This window comes from Leuresthes tenuis, unplaced genomic scaffold (genome assembly GCF_036924035.1).
Source record: "Leuresthes tenuis unplaced genomic scaffold, fLeuTen1.0.hap1 SCAF_16, whole genome shotgun sequence".
Classification (NCBI taxonomy): domain Eukaryota; kingdom Metazoa; phylum Chordata; class Actinopteri; order Atheriniformes; family Atherinopsidae; genus Leuresthes; species Leuresthes tenuis.
The window spans coordinates 7,941,081-7,964,842 of NW_027325370.1; the positions used below are offsets into that span (position 1 = coordinate 7,941,081).

At 39.0% G+C, this 23,762-nt stretch overlaps 2 protein-coding genes across 14 annotated transcripts in view; both read right to left on the bottom strand.

Annotated features, from left to right (window-relative positions):
* huwe1 (HECT, UBA and WWE domain containing E3 ubiquitin protein ligase 1) overlaps positions 1–12,051 on the bottom strand; it is a 40,248-nt gene extending 28,197 nt beyond the window's left edge. For 5 of the 13 annotated variants that reach the window (XM_072366316.1, XM_072366321.1, XM_072366322.1 and 2 more), the window contains exons 1-24: positions 11,978–12,051; positions 9,711–9,780; positions 6,926–6,975; positions 6,676–6,745; positions 5,902–6,000; positions 5,102–5,308; positions 4,850–5,002; positions 4,689–4,772; positions 4,471–4,548; positions 4,300–4,347; positions 4,045–4,213; positions 3,862–3,962; positions 3,507–3,657; positions 3,283–3,410; positions 3,047–3,187; positions 2,810–2,915; positions 1,924–2,031; positions 1,747–1,848; positions 1,512–1,592; positions 1,243–1,349; positions 756–933; positions 576–667; positions 267–487; positions 76–133 (exon numbers count right to left, since the gene is read on the bottom strand). In XM_072366316.1, the coding sequence (XP_072222417.1) occupies positions 76–133; positions 267–487; positions 576–667; positions 756–933; positions 1,243–1,349; positions 1,512–1,592; positions 1,747–1,848; positions 1,924–2,031; positions 2,810–2,915; positions 3,047–3,187; positions 3,283–3,410; positions 3,507–3,657; positions 3,862–3,962; positions 4,045–4,213; positions 4,300–4,347; positions 4,471–4,548; positions 4,689–4,772; positions 4,850–5,002; positions 5,102–5,308; positions 5,902–6,000; positions 6,676–6,720 (2,457 nt within the window). In that variant the 5' untranslated portion in view covers positions 6,721–6,745; positions 6,926–6,975; positions 9,711–9,780; positions 11,978–12,051. Of the gene's footprint in view, positions 1–75; positions 134–266; positions 488–575; positions 668–755; positions 934–1,242; positions 1,350–1,511; positions 1,593–1,746; positions 1,849–1,923; positions 2,032–2,809; positions 2,916–3,046; positions 3,188–3,282; positions 3,411–3,506; positions 3,658–3,861; positions 3,963–4,044; positions 4,214–4,299; positions 4,348–4,470; positions 4,549–4,688; positions 4,773–4,849; positions 5,003–5,101; positions 5,309–5,901; positions 6,001–6,675; positions 6,746–6,925; positions 6,976–8,146; positions 8,307–8,343; positions 8,449–9,710; positions 9,781–11,614; positions 11,712–11,977 lie in introns of those variants that run through there. The other 8 variants (XM_072366324.1, XM_072366323.1, XM_072366320.1 and 5 more) reach the window with 6 other exon arrangements.
* Positions 12,052–13,197: 1,146 nt separating this feature from the next.
* phf8 (PHD finger protein 8) lies at positions 13,198–23,513 on the bottom strand. Its single transcript, XM_072366530.1, has 22 exons — positions 23,195–23,513; positions 22,293–22,592; positions 22,028–22,113; positions 21,614–21,740; positions 21,163–21,323; positions 20,364–20,505; positions 20,016–20,202; positions 19,753–19,915; positions 19,478–19,565; positions 18,234–18,340; positions 18,030–18,121; positions 17,345–17,434; positions 16,975–17,256; positions 16,788–16,870; positions 16,542–16,708; positions 16,354–16,439; positions 15,699–15,820; positions 15,229–15,560; positions 15,023–15,118; positions 14,818–14,927; positions 14,358–14,718; positions 13,198–14,258 (listed from the first exon to the last, which is right to left on the bottom strand). Exons 2-22 carry the CDS (start codon positions 22,388–22,390, stop codon positions 14,170–14,172), a joined length of 3,069 nt encoding a protein of 1,022 aa, XP_072222631.1. The 5' UTR covers positions 22,391–22,592; positions 23,195–23,513; the 3' UTR covers positions 13,198–14,169.
* Between the last annotated feature and the right edge of the window lie 249 nt (positions 23,514–23,762).

A 23,762-nucleotide genomic window follows, 5' to 3' on the forward strand; every position in this document is an offset into this window, starting at 1 on the left:
TGTAGTTCAGTACTGTGATCTCATTTCACCATATAACCAAAAAAATCTTAATCCAACAGAAGAATCAGAACTCACCACATTCAGGATATAGTCCATCAGAGGAATTGGTATTCGTTCTTCAGTGCCAACCACCCTGCAAAAAAAAAAAGTAATAAATAAAAATTAACATAAAATATTGACCAACTATTGAATACATAAAATGCTGTAGAGATGTTTTGTAAAGAGTTGATGTTCTGTTCGAATGTGTTATGAACTCAGCGTCATACAGTTCAAGTGGCACTGACTGTCTGTTGCTCTCTGGTTCCCCCTGCTGCTGGGTGAATGTATGGAGTGCCTCCTCTTCTTCTTCATCTTCACTTGAAGCTTCTTCGGCAGCGTGGCTGGAGCGTGCTGGTGGCACAGCCACAGTGCCATCTGCTTTCTGAATAGATGGTTTCTGGCAGATGTACTCTGGGGCTCGACCTAAGTTGCAGATCTCCTCCAGCAACTGCAACAGTAAATTAGGTTGAATGAGTCTGCAAAAAGTTTATGTGGTAAAGCTTGAAAGGATGCTTGGTGATAAAGTGGCACTCTACCTTAATAATGGCAGTAGTAGCATCTGTCTTCAAAGTGGGCTGGTGCCTCATGAGCTCATCCACAGCACTGCCCAAGTTAGAAGCAGTGTCACCTAAAGCAAACAAAACATAACCGGTCTTCTATTCAATTATGTTCCACAGGAGACCAGACAAATATAGGCAATAAAAAGATCAACTCACCCAAAGGGTCAGAGCTACGGCGCCGTCGCATTGCAGGCAGATAGTCGGGGGACAAAAGCACTTTGAAGAGGCGCTCAAAGGGCTGGCACTGAACGAAAGAGTGCAGGCCTCTGGCATTCAGGCAGAGGGCACTGAACACATTGGGTAGAGATCCAAGCACCTCGCGAGTAGCAGGAACCTGACAAACAATATGATGGATTACCCTTTGTCTGCTTAAAGACCCTTTGTCAATCTGTGCTTTTTAACATTGTCTGGAATCCATTTTCCCCTACAAAATGGAAGCTGGCCTTTTCAATGTAGCTTGTACTTTCTAGCTTTGTTTGATACATCTGGAATTGACAGGGTGTATAGTATTCAACATGTGGACATAAGGCAAACCCCATTTTATTGTCAATCCATATCTAAAGTGAGTAAGAAACCCTGCTCCAAGGTGGTCTCTATTGACTCCGATTCATTTAAAAGAAAAAAGGCAGTGCAGGGAACTCACGTCTTTGATGAGCAGAGCATGCAGCATGACATCAGTAAGACCATTATCCTGCAGGGAGGAGAGCAGGGATGGCTCCTGGAACACAAAAACCGTCACCACCTCTGTAGCTAGGGACACAGAGGAGAAAAAGGAAATTTTAATAAATGAAGAAATGGTTGAACAGAAACATCACCTTCATATATCTAAGTAAACATAAGACAAAGTTGGCATCTCTTTATTTAAGAGAAAGCTCACAACTAAAAAGCAGACTTTTTAGCTCCATTGCTTACCCAAGAGGAACAGTGAAGGGCCATAATATTCCGCATTACTGATGATGTGCTTGAGTGAGGTAGGCAAGGACCCATCCATTACTGAAGAACACAAAAAAGGAAGGTGCCAAATACATATTAACAGCAGACATATGTATTCTGAATTTTACAGATCTTCAGGAAAATGTCCATAAACATTGATTTAAATACACAATATTTTGTTTCTGCAACAAGTGAGTGGATGACAATGACTCACCATGACGGATGCCATCAGAAAAGGCAGGGTCCTGGATGGCTTTCTTTAAGAAGTTTAGCATTGACTTCAACAGAGCTGCCCTCTGGGGGATACACTGCATACCTATAAAGATATTTTCAGAGACGTTCAGACGTGAGAAGCATATTTTTGTGTTTTGTGTGCCTGCCATTTGTGTACCTGCGCGAGGCGTATTAGCAGAACCGCTCTGTGCTCGGTGGTCGGACTCTGGTCTAGAAGCAGAAGAAGTTGATGGTCCAGGGCTGCTCTCCATAGAAACTTCCGACACTGTTGGAATCCATTGTTTTAACAAATTAGCAACAATAACCATTGATGAAACACCTCGGAAGCATCGTATTAATACTAATTATTCCTCTCAAAATTGCCTAAATTTATCATGGCATGATATCATATCATTGCATCTCTTAATTACAACAGATACATTCGATGCACATTCATGCAGGGAACCTTGTTTCCAAGAAAGTTTTTTGCTGGAAATAGATTTGATGACTGGAGAGGCCAGTAAAACATACAGTGCTCCTTGTTAGGTTCATGAAACCACAACAACTTTTGCTTGTAATGTGGTGAATTTATGGCCGTGGCATTCAAACGATTGATATATGGACCAAGTGTGCTTAAAAAAAAAAATATATATATATTTATATTCCACACACCAATATATCTCCTCTAACTTGAGCCATTTACCCAGGGCAGATAGGGCCATAAATTCATCATTGGGCAGCTCTTTGGCAGGCCAGGGCACGTATGTTGAGATTCAAATACATTTTTCCCCCACTCTGCTTGGTTGAGGCACATCGAGCTCAAAGTTACACTTGTTGTTGTTCTTCTGACATGTTTTTCTGCTCACCACAACACGACACTTATCCAAGCACACATGACCTGTCTGTCAGAAGAAACCAGGCCGACAATTCTCATCTGGCGTTTCAAATATGAAACTGCCACTTGCCATTTTCTCCCTCTCCCGTTATCAGATTTACATTCTATTGTCATCATAGGTTCTACTATTAAATGATGGAAGGTGAGAACATTCCATGTTTTAACATACTCTCCATGTCTGTGTCCATGTCCTCAGACTCCACAGTTGCACTGGGCCTCTGGATCTTTGGCTTGATGACAAAAGGGCACTCTTTCCGTGACAAGTCTACCTCATGCTATGTAAAAGACAGAGATTGAGAAAGGAATGAGTTAATGCTTCAAGCTTTAAAAAAAAAAAAAAAAAAAAGACAGCGAAATGGCATCAGGAATAAAAAAATTTTTTAAAAACTGTATATGCAAAACCCACCTCTAGCCTGCAGATGAAAATTGAAAGGCCGCTGTGGGACTGAAAGGCAGCCATGTCAAGGTTGGTGATGAGGTCCACAACCCGAACTGCTCGTGTCACAAAGGTGATCTGATCCTGCTCATCACCCAAGAACTTGATCACCTATCAGGTATAAGCAGCAAATAAATGATGTTATTTGGTAAAAAAAAAAAAAAAAAAAATATATGAAATACAAAAATTTTAGGATTTGGCTATACCTTCAGAAGCGCTTCCATCATGCCACAGGAGACGAGGGCTTCCCCGCCAGCATCGTAGCTAGCCAGGTGGTACAGGAATGAGAACAGTGCTGTGGCAAACTGGTGTGGATAAGGTTCCATCAGAGGATCTATGAAAAAGAAAACAAAATTGCATCATACTCTTCCTATTTTCTGGAGCATCATATAAATAAGTTTTACACTAAAAACAGTACATTTATTCTCACCAATCATCGCCTGTATACAGTTGCGCACCAATACAGGCAAGAAGCCATGATAGGATGCTGTGCCAGTGCAGTCGATGATGTTGGAAAGCTTTGGTGTCCTCTCCAAATGGACAATTGAAGTTAAAGTGCGCAAAGATGCTGCCTTAATATCCTGACAAATAAAAGAAAAGAAATTGTATTTCAGAAAAAACAAAAACATAAGGTGATAAATGATCTCGCTACTTTTATAATGATGAACAGGTACATAAAAAAAGCAATCTTGGTATCTGATACAATGCCACTGCTGAACATATATTCAATGAGATAATCTTGTGATTAGTTAAAAAAAAAAGAAAAAAGCCAACTAATTTCATACCACAAGCTGTTTGTCTGTAATCTGCAGGACATCCACTAACTCCTCTATCAAGCCATTATACAGAATACTATTGGCCGACTCTTGGAGTGCATTTGAATACACTGAAAAGAAAGAAAAAAAAATAATCAGAAAATAGACACATTTTTCACAGAATTTCATTAAAGACAGAAAGCCTCTACTCACCCAGTATTGAAATGGCATGCAGTCGGGCCTGCACGGCTTGCAACCTCTTTTTGTGATTTGAGAAACCATGGGCCAGACGAATATGTGTGAACAGTAGGGTCTGCTTGTCTTTAGGGATGTTGTACATCACTGTCAGCGACTCCATGATCTCAGATGGACTTTCTGAAATCTATAAGACATAGAATATAGTATGAAAGGGCAGGAACCAATGGTGTCATTACTTTACAATTAATGACAATTTTCATCTGACTGTACCTTGTCAAGCTGCTCGATGTGGATATAATGTAGTGTGTTACTACTTGTCTGTTGGGTATATAAACATTTGAAAAATGTTAGAAAGAAGTTGAGTGACACAAACAAAACCCCAAAAAAGCTCCTAGTTTTTAATCACATTATGACTGCTTAACCAAATGTTTACACCTTTACCTTCCTTTCTACTTTGACCTCTGGGCCTGGTTCAGCGTAAAACTCAAAGTGCAAGGTGGTGGCACTGGGAGGATACTTCTGCTCAGGAAACATCAGGGCCAGTAGATTAGAGATAGTTTAAAAAAAAACAAAAACAGTGGAATTAATATTACTTAACAGTCTTTATTGAAAAAACCTCCAAAAAACTAATACTCCAATAGCAGTAGTTAACTGCTTACCGCCATAGCCAGATCCCTGCAGCATTCAGCCAGACCAAAGCCATTTTCTTTCCCTCCCCAGCTCTGCAGAGGCAAACAAAGAGACTAAACAACAACTCTTTTTTTTTCCTGGAGAAAAACCTAAAATCATGGCTATAGGTAAACAGAAGCATTCAATAAACCTCAGCTAGGTGTTGTAGGCGAGCCAGAAGAGGTGTCCTTTTATCAGATCCAAGTCTTGTGATATAGTTGGAGCGCTTACTGAACACATAGAGCAGGTTCAGCACAGACAGGACCACTTGCATGTCGCATGATGCTAACAAGGTGGTTAAGTGCTGTAAAGGGATGAGAGTGGGAAATAAAGAAAAAAGTATCAAGTTATAACTATGACAAACCATAGTGGAGATTGCAACAGTGAGGACACACGAGCCTACCTCTATGGAGCTGTAGAGATGCCTAGAGAAGCTATACTCGATGAGCAGAGCTGTGAAGTTGAGCACTGCCAAAAGCAAGGCTTTGAGCTGTCCATTGTCTGGACGGTCACAAACTAGCAGCCATGACATATTCTCCACAGTCTGTCCTGCATCACACAGAATGCCATCAAAGCGATCCAGCAGGTCCACCCAATGGTAGAGTTCACACTGTTGAGGAGAAGGAAAAAATAAAAAGAAAAAAGAGTGGAGCAATATTAAATAAATATATAAACAATACAGTAACAGATAAAGTAAAGGTCAAATATGACTGACCTCTACATTTTCCATAAAAAAAAGAAAAGATAAAAAAGGGGCTGATCAAAACCATTGTGTCAAAACCATTTCATAGCTGTTGTGTCCTTATTCAAAATATCACTGTAGCTTGTCACACTGCATAGTTGGTGTTGTGATCACCCTGTATTTATAATGATTAGCCAGACACAGCAATTATAAAAGGTGACTTCCAGCATTGTTGCTTGAGCAATAATACTGATTAGTGTACATCAACAAGTAATGACTGATGTACCATTTCACGCTCACTGTTAAGCTATGTTTACACAGATTTGTTGAGAAACTAGATTGACATTTGCGAGAACACTATTTGGAAATTCTGGCGTGCAAGTGCTTACTAATGCAAGACAGGAGGGAAAAAAAAGAAAGAAGAAAACTTCCAACAAATTTGCATATACAGAGCAACACAATCCCCTTTAGCAACACAATCCCAGTCAGAGTATATGTATCAGAAAATACTCAGGGCTCACCTTGCCAATATTCCAGGTCTTGATGTGCTGCAGTTCAACAAGCAGTTGTTCATCACTACACGCCTTGAGTTTCTCTATTAGAATCCTACAGTCAGCCGGCTGTTGGTTCACAAGGAGCACAAAATGTACAGTCAAGCAGTATTCATGGCCCACTAATGTCTCTTCTTCTTAAAAATAAATAGTACAGCTCTCTTTGACAGCACTGTGATTTACCAAGATGCTAAAAACTATTATTTAATTAAACTCATCACAGCTGCAAACAATGTTCCAAAGGGTTTAAGAGCTGGTTGAAACCATTGCCAATCTCTACTGAGATGCGTCATACGGAAACGCTTGATTCAACATAGTTAGATTCTAATGAAGTGTAACAATAGCTTAACTGATAGGTGCCTTCCAGTTCTGTTATCGCATCACAATTATAATCTCAGGAGTCAAAGATCTAAGCTACTGTTGTGCTAACCAAATATGTCTTGCAACTTCTTAAGTGATCACTAATCTTATGACTTTTATTACAAGGCATCAACAGGATGTAGAGCCTTAATATAATTCTGAAACAAAGAAATTTTAGAAGCAGCAGTCACGGTAAACACAGTAAACAAAAAGAGAAAAAGAAAGAAGGAAAGTCCCTCTTTAGGTTGCCAGGTAAATATATTATTGTAAACCCTAAATTTTAAAACAAATCAAGTAAGATAATCTGTTAAATAAAAGAAGAAAAGGGAAAAGTAAGATTGTATTCCAACTGTGTAAAAATGTGGCACAAGTGACGCTACTTACAGCTTCTGTAGGAGTTTTCTTTAACTTGCTTCTGTCGACCTTCATTGTAGACAATCTCTATTTGCTGCTCCTTTTAACAAAAGTTAATGTACATCAGAAAACAACACATTATTCCCATTTTCTATTTCAACACAGAGCTACCAAGAGATGGAATCTGTTACTTAGATATTTAAGCACTTCAAACCAGAATCATTGACATACAGAATGAATACTACTAAATAAACTCATAGCTTGAAAACTTGATACTTACAGAAAATTATTTGGCAATACCCACTTCACAGCATGTTCTAGTCACATTACCTGTAAAACAATAGCTTACATCACACCAGCTACAGTGTCATACACACTATGATAATACCAAACATATTTTAACTCAGTATACACTGGGTTAATTGATAGAAACGATTTACTGAAATTCTACAGCTAAACCTTAATTTCAACATCACTCAGGTCATAATGGCTTATATAAATTGGTATAAAAAAAATCATAAAACAATCACCAGTTTCAAAATTTTGCAAAGCACGGAATGAATAAAGCAAAGGGGATTGATTATCGGTCTTTTCCTTAAACATATTAAGTAGCTATCAAATCACTGGTCACAAACATCTATTAATGTGCGATTAAAATAATAATTTTGCTTAATTTACGAGACGTCTGGTCAGCACAAAGCAGACCGACGAAGAGCATTAGCCAGTGGCTAGCGAGCAACATGCGACACAAAGTTAATCAAATTAGGCTGGACTCCATCTATTGACCTGAAACATTTGTCCAACGTTTGACAAACTCACATGCGATAGAGTTAAACAATATATAAACCAACTATATGCGTGGCCGTCATCAACTCTGCTGGACTTAACGCTAATAGAATAGAGTTACAACTACCTCGCTAACAGGCTAACGTCACCATAGCTAGCAGCAAAATGGTATTTACCTAATGTTAACATATCGTTAATCACAGGCTGAATTCCAGTAACAAGTCCAAAACGACACGAGCTAGCCTGTAGACTGGCTAGCAACACCTCTAACAAAACCAGACACACCAAGAAGCTCAACGTAGCGATGAAATCGATCGATAACGTTTGCTGCGAAGATGTTGTTAACCCCTGACCAGCTAACACTTAGCAACCGGTAACATTAGCAAACGAGCTTCCCTCGAAATACCAACTCACTCTGCATTGTAAAAGTCAGCCAAGTCACACACAAGTCGCATGTATTAACAACCAGCACGTGGAATGTAACCAATCAAAAATAAAAACCAGGTAGGATCATTAGTGCTACAGCTGTCAAACCAGATCTCACCGATTCACTACCTTCTCCAGCCCCGACTCTTGACTAATTTAGGTCGGTGTTCAGTAGGCCGCAAAAGAAGCCCGCACTCACCACTCCTGCGTCGTCCCCATTTTAACGAGAAACGAAACTCTAAACAGCCCTTAGCTCGGAGCGACAATGACATAGATGTTTGTAAAATACCTGGAAAAGATAGCGTTGCTTTCTTAAGATTCGGTGTCCCCGATTTAACAGCTACACAGTAGGGGCACGCGCTAGCCAGCAAGCTAGCTACCGTTTGTCAAGCAGAAATGCATTATAACTAGCTGAATCATTGTCGGATTGGTCTAACGTGACACTGCGACTTTTGCTTTTAATTTTCGTTCGAGTAAATTGACTACCGGTTATCGAGTCAAATAAGAAGTAGGTCCATCCGTCCGGTGTACAACTGTATCCGCGCCTATTTCCATAGTTCATAGGCATTAGCTGTTGGCACAGTCATCATGACTCCGGGTAGTGTGCAAAAAGTGAAAAACGTTACTGCTCGCAAAGAGTAGCCACTGCTGTTTGTATCGTTGCGTATTAAAATGGGGCAACGGACCTCTGTGAAATCACCTTCACACGTTATGCAGATCTACGGCCCATTAACCCAGCAAAGGTGCAAAAGCAGTGGAACAACAAAGAATATCACTTCATAATTTCTCATCACCACCTTCATTAGTCTCTTTAAGGTGCAACAACCGTGGACCTCACGATGTTTCTATACACATCTCTCAAATAACAAATATGCTGCTGATTTTAAATGACAGAGAGAAAACCAAAAAAAGTCACATATTCTTGCATTGAAACATTGTCATTCAAACAATAAATACCTCCAAAACATTCACAAAAGCAAATTTAGCACATTATGTTCATATTCATTCAAACTGGAGCACATTGTTATAGTGAAAAAATATATATGCAAAATCTTCAGAGATGATAAATAATGGCACAGGTGATAAAGTAACATTGACTTAAACCAGTACTTTACAATTTAATACTATAATTGCCACTGAATTATCTGCAGTATAATAAATGTGACTGACAAGAACTACTGAAAAACTGTATTTAGGCAGTGCTGAAAGTTAAGAAATGTCAAGCAGGATGTAATAGTAATGCGTTTTTAAGGAATGTGACAATTTTATCAAGAGTCTTTGTTCAAAATTGCTGCATCCATCTCTCGTCATTGCTGACACGGAGAAATCTTCAGAGCAACTTACTAATTACCAGGTGCCAAGTACGTAAGAGACTAATATTATTATATTACTATGATAGTAATATTGAGACTAATATTGTGATTAGCTGAATATGCTATACATTTTCCATTCTAAATTCCATTATTTTGTAGTTTAATTTCATCATTTGACTATATATATATATTCAGTGTGTTACACATTGGTAATTCATAAGCATTTGCATTGCTAAACTAAATATATCTGATAAAGCCCAACTTAACAACTGAAAGAGTGTTGTCATAATTCTTTCTGGAGCATCATTTGAGCTTAGTTAACTTGCAGTCCTATTATGGGGTTGATGCTGTGTATGATGGGGTTTTATCAACCAACCACTGCTTTGTTTACCTCAAAACAAAGACACTTGTCTTCCTGATAGACCTTTCTCAATTGATACCTCACAAATCCTGCAACTTTCAATCTCTAGCATCAAAGCAGTTTGTACTTAAAATCAAATCCATTCCCCTCAATGAAGAAAATATGTTAGCAGTACATACCAGAAACTGCTTTGGTTCAACAGCTCCACCATCCTCATCATTGATTTGCCAAGCAGTTTCTTCACACAATCTGGAAACATAAGAAAAAATAAAATTAGGTTTATCTATTAATAGTGAGATTATGCCGACCAATGCATTAGGGAAGCAGAACTCAAGTAACATGGTAAATCTTTTTACTTCAAAACAAAGACGCTTGTCTACCTGATAGACTTTTCTCAATCGATACCTCAAAAATCCTGCACCTTTCAAGCTCTAGCATCAAGACACCTCTTTCTAAAACCTGGTTTTGACTTCTTTGATATCTGGCATATAAATTACACAAAGTGGTCTGCGGTAGTTACAAATCAAAACTGAATTAACAAGACGCCCAAAAGTATTGGTCTTTCACGCAGCAGCACTACTCAACTGTACATGTCTTGTTTAAGGTCAGTGAACTTGACCGTAAAGTGGTCAATGAGTAGCCCTTTTAACATCACCAGTGGACAGCTCTTCGCCATTACTGCTTTAATGCTTGGGTAATGGGAAACGTTTCTCTGATACAGTGATAAATATCTACATATAGCCTCTGGAGTTACTGCAGATTTGTGTGGTGCTCATTTATGATGCAAATATTCCATTCCACAACACCCCAAAGGTGCACTACTTGATTCAAATCTGGTGAATGTGGACAACATTTGAGTGCGAGATGATAACAGCTCTGCCAAAATTACACACCATCCCGATGAAAGATGCCTAATGTGACCGCTGCCTTCATAAAAGTACCCGATATAGTCAGCAACAGTACTCAAGTAAGCTGTGGGATTTAATTGCCTTACTAGTGCCGTACGCTATCACGAGCCTGAAATGTTGACATGAGGCAGAATGGATCTATGGTTTTACACGGCTTACAAAATCATTTCAATTTCACCATCTGCATGTCGTAGAAGAAATCCATCAATACCAGCCCAAGCGTTTTTGTTTTCAATTTACCACTGTCCAATTTTGGAGGGAGCTTTCCCACACTAGCCAAGAGTTTTCTGTTCTTAGCAGACATGTTTGAGCCGGTGTCACCCTCTGTTGCGATGACCCATCTGCTTCAAGGACTCTGGTTTTGTGTATTCAGAGATGCTCTTAATCTGGCAGCCCATCTTTTTTATGTTTTAAAATCACAGTGAGTCTAAAGTTTCCAAAATACTTATACTAGACAGCCTGGCACCAACACAATCTGAAGTCCTATAAAACAAACAAACAACCACCCTACTTCCTTATCGTGTTGTTTTGGCCCTAACTTCAGCAGCTTCTTCTTGTACAGGTAACATACCTCTGAATTACTGCCATGTGATTGGCTGATTAATATTTGCTTGAACAAGCAGCTGAACAGGTGTAACCAATTAAGTGGCTTGTGAATTTAAATTAAAATAGCTAGAGCTATTGGTACATGCTCTCAAAAGACGTATGTCTAAATGTTAGCCAATCATAAATCTATTTGACGGTATGACGCTACTTTCGATGTACCAGATTTAAAACAAAAACAGCGCCTCAGCATTTTTTATTGGCAACTGACGTTACTTATTGTTGGATTAGCATATCCTATACAATACATACAAAGTCTGAGGACAATATTCAGTACGAGTAACATCGATTCGTTTCCAAGTTAGCTTGTTAACTGTAACCGTAACAGATCAAATAACTTTGCCAGGGCTTTAGAAGTACGGACCTACGCAGTTCCAGCTAGTGTTCGCTATAACGTTAGCAAAGTTAATGGCTAATTACATGACGTTTGCTAGATTTACTAGCACTTAAAGCTAACGTTTGTTAGTCCTAATTCATTCAGTGTCGGCGGATAACGTTAGCACATCACGAAAAGTCCCATTTGTGACCGTAAACACATTTGAACGTTACCAGTTACTTGTTTTGATTATTACCGTTGAGGGCGAGTGTCCAGGGAACGACGGTCAGGCTTTGACTTGTGTGGAGGCACACATACCTATACACACTGAACATCAGCGTGTGTATGTGTGCGGCGGGTATGTTTGAGGGCTTCGCGAGAGCTAACTAGCTAGCAATGAGAGCTGCGCACAATGCTCTATCCGGGAGATCATGGCTAAATTAAAAATGGCGGTTTACACTGCAGAAGATCCATACTTTTCCCTTAAAAAGATACCAAATAGTGATTTCGGCTCTAACCTCGAACGCGAGTTATCGTTGAAACTTGATACGATTTTAAGTCTGACTCCAGATAGCTAAAAATCCTACATCAACAGATTGGAATAAGCCTTTCTGCTTACCTCGAATGCGTTACATCTACTTCTCCATCTTGCACTAGAGTGTGGTACGGTAGTTTGGATCTCGCGAGAATACCTGCTATCGGAGTTTACCCAGGGCACTCCCTTGCAATTGGGAAAAAAAACAAACAATGCTTGTGTTTCCATTTAGATGCGGACATCCAGGCTACATGTTTACTAGAGTTTCCTGTTTCAACCTCATGATTCAATGTGTACACGAAAGTGCACAGCCGAATTCTTCAGGCTTTATGAAAAATATAGTTTGTTTAATGTATTCAAACTCAAGACAAATAGGGTGAAACATTTTAATAACAAATCTGATCACCCACCTATTTGAAGACAGTAAGTTGCATCTAAAATTTAGCAATGGAATCATATTTTATATAAAAATATTACAGTAGTTCATACAAAAGAAAAAAAAAACCTGAGGACCGAAAATCTGAAGTCAATACTTACCCTTTAAAGAATCATTGTTTCCACTACAAATACTTTTTAAAAAGTACTTCAATAAAAACAAGACAAATTAGTGAAGATGTGTTTCATACAACACAACATTCATTTGTGTATGCCAAAAAAAAAAAAAACCTACATTCAACATTTTATAAGTTGTTATGAAACCTGAAATTTACAATAGACTTCAGTGTAGCAAAAACAAAACCATTAATTTTGCCCATAAATCACACTTTTGTGGTGGTATTCCCAAAAAATTTTAAATAAAATTCCATGAAAAAGCACATTTTGCCCACGGTAAATTTTATCTGGTTCAGGTTGTATTAAAACATATCATGTTTTAGACACACAATACACGCAAACACAGAACAAAGTATGAACAATTGATATAAAACTAAATGGATGAAATTTATCAAGGGCAATTTTTTTCCAGTACACATCCAACATTACACTAAAAAGACAATATGAACATTACATTACATTTACTGCATACAAATATAAAAAAGAACTATCATGTTTCTCAAGTACAGCAATGAATCATGTACAAGTTATGAAAGCTTCGAAATATTTGTAACTATAAAAGAAATTAAATTAAAACCTATTTACATATCAATGTCCTGCACCTTCGCAAAGTTTTTACTCATTTACATAAACGCCTCCCCTTCGACATTTTATGACCAGTACGTTCTGTTATAAAGCACATTTCTACATCTTACCCAAGAATGTTGCCAACACTTGGGGCTCAAAACATGCAGGAAACTATTCTCGTAATGTTTTTCTGCTTTTCCTATGTATTTCTATAAATTACAGATGTTACAAATATTTACAAGGACAACACAAACCGAAATAAAGCCAAACAAAGCAACGGGTACAGTCTTCAGGTTCAGGTTTTAGGTGTTTGAAAGGAACCGGCGCATTGACTGATAAAGACTGGGAGGCAAAAAACATGCTACACTAAAATTGCCTTGTTAAATAAATATGTAAGAAATAAATAAAATCCTATCACGGTTGTCTTGGAAAAAAATGAAAACTTGTAATGTTACGTTTAGAGCTCCAAGAACCACACATGTAGCATACCTTCTGCTTACAGTGAAGTTATGAACAACCGTCTGTTTTAAAGACTGATAAGACTGTAATAACAGCTGTCATACAACACGCGTGTGAGATTACCAAAAAAAAAACAAAAAACTGATAAACAGGCAGCTACATATATAACAGAACTACAGACCGTGGTTAAGAGTTTGCACATAAGTGCGTGGGATTTGGGGCTATACAAACATTACATTTGACCTGACTAGTAAAAAAGGCTATTTTCTTTCCCTTTTAAAAACGTATTGTGATCAGTACAATGTCTTTACATATATACAGAAGTCTTAACAAAAGAAATTATTTGGTTTTGTCAATTTATGCTAAATCTGTGTTTTTTGCACTATATTTGCACAATGTCAAGTCTGTGACACTTAAAAATAATTCACCATAATAAATGTGCCTCCAGCACATTAAAGTGATTCGATTAAAGTCACAGATGTGCCTCTAAAAAAAGCTCCAATGCACATACGGGTAAGAGGAGTCGAGCAGAGAAACTGGTGAAGACAAGATATGATGAGGTTTGATAACAAGTGAACACAGTAAACAAATTTATCCAAAGTATAAAATATAGATAGTCATCTCCTTTTCCTTCAGACCTACTTAACATAGGCAATTTTCTTCATTCTTTCTGTCTTCAGCCACATTTTCAACACTTCTCACAAGAGAAGTTTGCCATTGCGGTGAATTTTCAGAATTTTTCCCAGTCTCTGCTTCGCAGTTGCAAGTCCTTTCTTTGGGCGTTTGCCTAAATCAAAATCAAATTAAAAACAAGAATAAGACATCAAAGAAATACAAACAAAAATAATGCCGTTAACATTTACTCTCAGTCAATATTTGCACCTACCTTGACCAACTGCTGTTATCCCTTGGGTGGCTAAACCGGTAAGGGATGCACCAGAATGAGAGCTGCTATTCTGAGGGGACAGGGAAGGTCTTCGAGAAGTAAGGAATACACCAGGAGCCATGGCTCCGCTGCCCCTTGGGCCTCCAGGGCCAAAAGGTCCTGGTCCTGCTGTGTATTCATGGTCTAACAGACTGGCAGAGTAATAATCCATCCGCCTATCTGGGCTGACATCTGCTGCAGGCTCTGGAGCAGGTGCTGGGGAGAGAGGGGCAGGCTCAGCCTGAACAGGTGGAGGAGTGACAACGGGAGCAGGAGGACGCTGCTTTTTGGTGTACTTCCTTTTGGCAGGCTTTTGCTGCTCCTGAATCATAAACAAAAACAAACACAGACTCGTCACTTTTCCAATTCTATTTTTTTTCACTGGGCACATATTAGAAATGTGTTGTCTTGTCAAACTTACTTGTTGCGCCAACTTAGCAGCAGCTGCTGCCAGGCCAGTTTCTACAGAGGCGACTCTAGCTCCTTCCCTGGCTGGTCGATCTTGTTTAGGAAGGGTGGGCATCACCCTCGCTGTAAATGAAAAAGGCTTGTTGAGAGATCAACCACTCCAAAGGTAAAAAGAAAATAGATCAAACCCGTCCTGCTGCTTTATTCAAGCCATGTACCTTTAGGGCTCCATGGTGTGTCATCCCAGTTTTTCTTCCGCTTCATCTTAGTTTTGCTGGCATGGTCCTCCTCATCGGACTCCAAGGAAGGGTAGACTTAAAAAATATTGATCCCCATAACTTTACATTTACTAAAAAAAATTAACATTCATGCTTCAGCTTGCATATATTTGAGCCGCAGCAGCTAGTGTGTTTGTATTGCTCACCATAATCTGAGTCCTTAAAACAAGTTCCTAGTGTCTCTTGCTCATCTGGACTCTCTTCGTCACTCAGATGACGCGCTGGCCTTTTTATTGGCCGTTTTCCAGGCCGCTGAATAACAGGCTTCTTCTCAGAATTTGCTGTCTTCTTGACCCCACCGGTCACCCACACAGCCCTGCCACCCTTTTCCTTGACGACCCCTAATCCCTCTGTCAGGCCTCCAGAGATAGATGAGGGAGAGGACGAGGAGGAAGAGGAGGATGAAGAGGGGGGGTTGGCCATGGAGAGCATACCCTGGATGGCATCCCGAGTGCTGGGAGAGGCTGGGGCTTCCTCACTGAGAAATGAACAACAACAACAAAAACAACTTGTATATAAAAATTGATACTTTGATATAACATTTTATATTTCAGACTATCAACTGGCTAAAGAAAAAAAAGAAAAAAAAAATCACTGATGATCAAGGATATCTAACCTGAGTGCTGCAGAGTCTAAGCCTGCTACTTGCTTGCTGGCCTTTAATAAATCAAGGATGCCCCCTGCACCACCCTTCACTCCATGGGCAGCCAGTGCCTCTTCATCAGTGGTGTAGTCCTCCTGAAGCCACATACACAAACATGCAACTATTACTATTGAACAAGAGCTCTTACACCAACATTCTGGTGTACATGTCATGACTCTTCCTGATAAACTCGCCGGGTAAGCTACAACATTTCTGACAAGTCTGACAGGCTTTCGCTGATAAAATGTTTCATTCTAACTAACAATTTTGAAAATAACACTTATAACTGTGAATAAATGACCCTCATAAAGCATCCAGTGTAATCAGGCTCAACAGGGGAAAACAGTGGGAAAGAGGAAAAAAAAAAGAAAAAGAAAAAAAAAAGCAGGTAATATGATGTCAATATGACGTGTGACAAGCTATAATGAGATAAACACAATTTACACTCGGTATGTTTGATATCAACAGTATAACACAGCTGAACTGAAAGCCAGAACAGTGCTGGTTATTAAAGCTTCACACCTGGATCCTGCATATCTTTGACACTTGTTTACTGAGGCTTTCTCACTGACGACATTCAGAACTGGCTGTACGAGTCATTATTGGCCTGTCCAAAATAAGAACTCACCTCAATGTCAAAGTCAACTTCTCCTGGCTCCCTGATGCGATTCGGGTCAGAACATGGTTTGGCTCTTGGGAGCTTTCTTGGAAGACCTGAGGGAACATTCACACATTGTTAGTTGAGAGTAGGTGTACAGTATGAAAAACAAATGAAATATGTAAGTATATTGTTGCTTAAAATCAAATTCTTATCACTTAGTTTCTTTTTCTTGCTAGGTCCAGGAGGCTTGCGCCGTGGAGGGGGCGTCTCGTCAATCTGCAACTCATCCTCAGTTTCTAAGTCAGAAAGACTGGATCCCTCGGTAGCAAGATGCTTGTACTTTCCAGCACTTCCTGCACCATTACTGCTACCATCTTTCTTACTAAAAGCAAAGAAATAACAGTTAAAAAGCCAAACTTTCACAAAGATAATAAAGCTAAAACGTATGCTTCAATGCTTACCCTTTTATCTTTCCATTGGTAAGCACAAGTTTCAGTTTGCTTTTATTTAGCTTTCCTTCAAACTCCTCTAATGGCAGCTCCAACTGGATAGGCATATAGTAGATACAGTCATACGATGATGAAACATTAATTCACACATGCACTTAAACAAACAAGCAAAAACCGAATATGTTTGCAAACTCCATACCTTGTTCTTGTGTTTGGATTTGCCAGGTTGAAATTTCTTGAGTGTATGTTTGGTATGGATCTCAATGAGGTCAAGTTCTCCTGCCTCTGCTTTAAGAACCCCCTTCTGATTCTTCTTTTTGGTTCCTGGGGACCCGAGACCCCCTAACACCTCCTTGGGCTTGGGTCCTTTCTTTTTTCCAGGGGGGCGGCCAGAGTTATGAGAGGAGCTCAATGGAGCTTTGGAGAGAGATGCACCAGGAAACTGAGGTCCAGTGCGGCCAATGTTCTGTTGAAATATATCCTGACAAGACAAAGCACAGTTTTTCTACATGCTAATTTGAAATAAAACAATTATTATTAGTCTTTTTCTAAGTACTTCTAGTTTTTACCTCGACCAGACGAATCTCCTTAGCCAGGTCCTTCACTAGTGTCTGAGTGTTGATGGTCTCTGGGATCTCCAATTCGTGGTCTTGTAAGGCCTGAGAGTAGGAAGAAAGCCATCAATCATTTTAACATATTAAGCACAGTTATGACCAACAGAATGGTAGAATAAAATAACTGTTGATATTACAATCATTACTAATGGTAATGGTTGTAACATGGCATAAACTGACATATTTTGGCGAATATGCTTCTCTGCTTCCTGGAGTTAGATTGGAAGATCGACACCGCTCTCATGTCAATCTATCATATTGGTGCTTGGAAAAATTGAAGGTTCCATGTATCAATATTCTTAACAGAAAAAGCCTGAAACAATTCAAGGAAAGACATCTCCAGTCTGCATGATTTTCTTTCCTTCTTTTTCAAATCTATTTTAAGGCGGGCACCTTAAATTTAGACACCTCTGCAAACATGTAATAAACCACAATAATTACTTAGTGTGCATTTCATAGGGACAAATGACTTCAATGTTTATAAATCACCAATTTTCTTATGTACTAGGGGCAAGTCCTTCACAAATCTCTGCAGATATGTAGCCTCTCAGAAACGGCTCACGGAGGCATTGGAGTCTGCGCTTCAAGACCCCCTTAAAAAAAAAGGGAGAATAAAAAATAAAAGTGAGCAAGATTTTACCTCTTTACGCGTCCAGCTGCGGAAGGCATTGTTCAGGGCCTTGGCTCCATGAACGAGGTAACTGGCAGGGTGCCTGCGATTTTCTCTCAAACCTAAGTCAGAATAAGACAAAATTCAAAATGTCACCACGAATGACAGTAGACATTCAGTGAGCTCACATGAAAACACAACATGAACAATCTAAAATTTATTGAAATTCCTCACCTCTGAAAGTGTCAAGAAGGTGCTTTCCAGCATACCAGCATACGGTCTCAAAGTTTGGAAATCTGAACAAGTCCGCTGTGCTTAATCTTTTCTCTATTTCATATGCCCTGAAAATACAACACGTACACCAAAAGCATGAGGAAAAAGTCAGACTATCGTGGTTATTGCCAAAATGTAGCAGACTACCCCCGTAACAATGAACTGCTGTTCATCTCTAAATAAACTAAAAGTTCTTCAGCACGCTCATGTTTGAGTTTCCATCGTATGGGTTACACAGTAAAAGGGACAAAATGCAGATTACTGAAAAGGTGGAAGAGGCTATAACCTTGCACACAAACAGCAACAAATCTGGCCAAAATAAAAGTTGAAGCTAGTGACAAAGAGGCGGGAAGAGAAAAATGAGGTCTACCGCTCATCTGGGTGGCTCAGCGACTGCCACGCCAGGGAACAAGATGTTGGGGATGGGTAGTTAGCTCACCAAGGCTAGCAACCATTATCGGACTCAAAACACAGCTAGGTTTAGCTAGGTTCTGCTCCTTATGAATTAAACTATGCCCTGGTTTGAAAATAAGGTATTAACAAAGTAAATACAGCAGCAAATGCATAAAATTGAAATGACACCCACTGAAGGAAATATAAGACATATCTTAAATGTGAGTAAACCTGTGCTCATTCTAGTCTGTTTCAGTACTTAATAATATAAGATAGTGGTCAGAATATGGGCGTAATCCAAATTTAGGGGTGGCTTGTTTTTATAGAGATTCGATTCTTTACTCCAGTTCAAAACATAAGTTCCCATCTGCACTGAATGAATTGTTGTCTTCTGATTTCCCACCATCGGCCTCTTCATGACCTTGCCATTGGCCAGATTAGTAGCTGGTCTAAGCAAGGGTATAACATCCATAAATGTCCAAGTAGTATGACTTTGATCCATTTTGCTGTACCAAACAGTGAATGCAATTATAAGTAAATGCCAGCAGAATCAGTTTAATATGTGAGGAAAAGCAAATGTCTCCAAAGGAACAAGAATGATGTGATTAGTCGAGGGTGATAGAAATGACCAGCTTTAAGAACAATATCCACTAAAACAATGTTTTAATTATCCTTTCACTTTGTCTTGCTATTATAGATCTTTCAGGAAAGTCACATTCCCAAGTGGTGTTCAAATATGAAGAATAATTCAGTCAAAACGTGTTATGATAATATGACATGAAGACAATATCAAGAGTCTTGAGAAAACTAACCGCAGCTGCATGTCAATATTGAGACTATGCAAGAAGTTTCCTCCAAAGGCCAGACAGTCCACTGGAGTCAGCACTGCATGAATCCACCCTAAAAACATACAAAAGTGTCATTTGATTAAAACCATGTCCACATGAAATCAGGTAAATTACTAAACATTTACCCCACTTGTGTGTTGGCTCTCCAAAGCTAAGTAGAACCACTACAGCAATTGCTGAAAACACACACTGTAGTATGTCATCATTTACCATTTTTCTGATAAGTAACTACAACAAACCTGTTGGTATGAACAAGGTGTTTCCTTGTTTGACAGAACACTTGTAACACATATCAACCTGGTCTCCAAAGAACATCTCATTCTGGTTAGATGAGGAACTCCACCGCTCAAAAAGTGCCAGGTTGGCTGGGGTGGGAGAAATTAGGTAGAAGATTTTCTCACCCTGAGTAAACAGAGAGAGAGAGAAAGAAGGTTTGAAAATAGCCCTGCTTTATGTGCATAAAATGGAACTGAAACCTCACAAACTAGATTTGTACTCTCACCCTCAGGACATGATACCATACAGAGGTGCCTCCAAAGTCTATGTGAAAGTCTGTATAGCTATCTTTCACTCCCATCAGACAGTACTTCTGCACATTGGGGCGCTCAAACACGGACTCTTCAGGCCAAAGATTTTCCACCCATGAGAGTTTCCGCACAATCTTGGGAGTTTCCACCAAGTTTGAGAGCCTACGACAAGTCCGAGACATACCTTTAGTCATTAACACAGGATAGCACAGCATATACGATGAGATATATTTTTCAAAATCTTTTAGAGAAGCAACATTCAACTCTAGTAACATAGATAATGAGAAAACTGAACACTCAGTAACATCACGGTCTTGGTGTACCTGGTCTCGGAGAACTCCAAGCTGATCACATTGAGCACTCTGTCTCTGTTCGGGCTGTTGTAGTATTCAACAAAGTCTCCCAAACGCATCTTCAGATCACATTGCCGAGACACATCAATCACATCGATCTCTTTATCTGAACCTGCAATTCAACATGTTTTGTAAAAGCGTAATATCTCTAATAAATGTTGAAAACTAATAATATTTACGTTTATTTGTATAGCGCATTTCAAATGCCAGGCGCAAACTAAATGTTCTTAAAACAGTAAGATAACGGTGCGTACATATCTTAAAAGCAGAAATAAAAATAAACGTATGAAACATAAGATCACATACAAATCTATATATATATATATATATATATATATATATATATAAAAAGAATAGAATAAATCATTAAAACCCTACACAGGCTTAAAAACTAACTGAAAATGTAATCTTTTAACCCAAACTTTCAGTATGCTTTTAAATCAAAACACACTTGTAAGCAGACCTGAGTTCTTGAGAGTTCCAGAGAGCCAATTTAACCTGTACTCTCTGTATGGTGAGGAGACCTTAGCTGATAATCTTAAGGGTCTATCAGGTGTGTATTCAGTAAGCATTTCAACTATATAGGAGCAAGTCGGCCCTTTATAGCTTTCAAAATAACAATAAGTATTTTAAAATCAATTCTTAGTTTAACTGAAAGCCACTGAAGAAAGGTCGACATAGCAGTGACGTGCTCACATCATTTTTGTTTTAGTTAACGAACAATAGAGTAATGTATTCAAATCAAGTAGTAAATGAATAAAAACATTACCAATATAGTGCTCTACATCAGTGACGCCGAATGACGATGGAGGAAGGGTCATGCCTAAGCCATCCCGCCTCAACACCAGGACAGGAACGCTGAATGAATGCTCTTCCAGAAACTCCACTGTTAGCTGTGCGCCTGACGGCTTTAGCAGGACTTCATCTGCACTGTAACAGCAATACAAGCACATAACAAGGGATGTAAGAACTATGATCGAAGAGCAAAGAACATTTTTACAGTGAAAGAAACATTCTCAAACGTGCTGCTCAAACGTAAAAATAGTGCAACATAATGCAATCAATATAGTTAACAAACTGGCACAGAACCTAATGTTTCCATCTCACTTTCAGTCTCTAAAACAGTGTGTGGTGTTCAACACATCACTGTCTGGATAGCATTGTTGTATATTTAAACTTATATATAATAAACTTTTGCCGGTGCTAGAAGGGGGTCTTACTTTGGGAAGGTGCGACTCCGTAGCTCTCTAACAAACTGTGGACTGCCAGTCTTAACAGGCCGACTTGGATCTCTTCCTCGAGCGGTGCTTCCCTCTGTGTGCTTATTGGCTCCGCGACGTTTGCGCACTTAGACAACAGACACAGAGAGTAACTATCGGTAGATGCCCTCTCACAACAACAACGAACAAAGTATGACAACACTACGACCTCAGAGATGTATGCTTTAAACATGCATAAGTAAAGAAGCAGCAGCTTGATAGTCAAGGCTGAAAATTACTTCAATAAGCTACATTACTATCCCCAGCTTTCATTCCTTGTATTCCATATCTATCTCCATGAGAAGTATCCATTAAAAGGTGATAATGGATAAAATTTAAAAAAAGGAAAAATAGAAAAAAAAATAGGAAACTTACTGACAGACGGCCCATGAGTGACCTGACAGTTGGGGCAGTGGTACAGGTCAATTTCAGCTGCTTTGTCCTCCTCTACTCCTACACAGCTACACAGAAGCACACTTATATCACACAAAGAATACTTTCAGATCAAATAGGTAAATTAATTAGGAGTCCAATACTAACACTTCAGACAACATATGAAATCAATCACATCATGAACAACACAACATAATATCTGATAATCCCTGTAGAATATAATCATCAGCATCAAGACATATCCTACCTTCCATGAAACCAGTCTTGACAGATGTCACACTCGATCATGAAGCGTGTCACGTCGTATGGCAGGCGACACAAGCAGTACACTGGCACCGATGCCATGTTGACTGTTGTGTGTGTAAAAATAATTCTTGTGTAAATTATGCAAGTCTGACTTCAATAGAAGAGACTATACGGTAAAAGTAAAGGTTTGGTCAGTAAGGTAATAACAATAATGTTACAATTGAACTGAACTTTAGATATTTCAGTTCACTTCCACATCCTCGTTAATGACAAACATATCCGCAGGGATTCACTTGAAAACCTATTGAAACAAAGTGAGAAAAAAATGTAATTAGCCGGCCATCGAACATGACAACAATGCAACTACAGTGCATGCTCATTAGTTAAGAGGTGGCTATATCACAACCAGCTTCTGTCATAACATACAACTGCAGTCAATTAGCTTAACAACGAAACGTGTTCCCTTTCGGTTTTATGGCATTAAGTTATTGGGTGATATCGTCAAGTATTCAACAATTTCATATTCTTTAGAAATAAACAGTGAAATAACTTGATTCGTATGCCCGGTGTTGAATTTAATAAGATAAAGTTTGCTTCTACTGAAGAGATGAAAACATTAACATTAGCACACTGTGAGGTTGTAAGGTTAGCTGGCAGTTTGTAAACACACTTTGCGTGGCAACGTTTTCTGACTTGAATAGCAAGTACGCTAACGTTAGCCGAATTAGCAAACGATGTAGCTAGCAAACCACTGTATTCAAGAAAGTGTAAACTTATACAACATTTTGCAATAACTTTAAGTTTCAAGGGTTGCAAAAACGTTTAATGAAGCTAGTGCAATTGGTTATTTCTAACCAAGGAGACTTCTGCTGGCTAAATTGGCATTAACCGCTTGCAACTCACCGAGCTGTAGCTCTGTGGCTAGGCCGAGCATTAAAAGTCGGTTGTAATCCCTACGCAAGCTCGGGGGAAGCTGCGGCCTTATTATGCAACGTCAATGATTAACAGTTTGCTTCACCATATTTTTGTTTATCGAGTCAGTAATGCTCAAATATAAAGGACAGGTCCAGATGTTAACAATGGACCCAAATAGTAGAATCTGCAGTCACCTAAACGAGTACAATAACAAAAAACAACAGCGTATTTAACTGCATCAGCGCCATTTCAAAGGGAATAACGTCAGCCCGTTGTTCGTCGTTGTCTGTCGTAGAAGGAACAATAAAGTTGCGGACATTCAAATGGAGTTGCATTCAGAAAAAAAGAACCCGGGGAAAAAAATTGAAAAACTTGGGGAACGTGAATGTGGCATCAGAGACTTAGTTTAAAAAGTAACGTGTAAATTACAGCACAGAAACACATTCTGCAAACATGGTTTATTTGAAAATTAAATTAACAAAAAACTGTGAATTCTTGGACGCATTGTTGGTCTGTACAAAGGAAAGATTTTCAAATGTTTCATACATTTAATTTA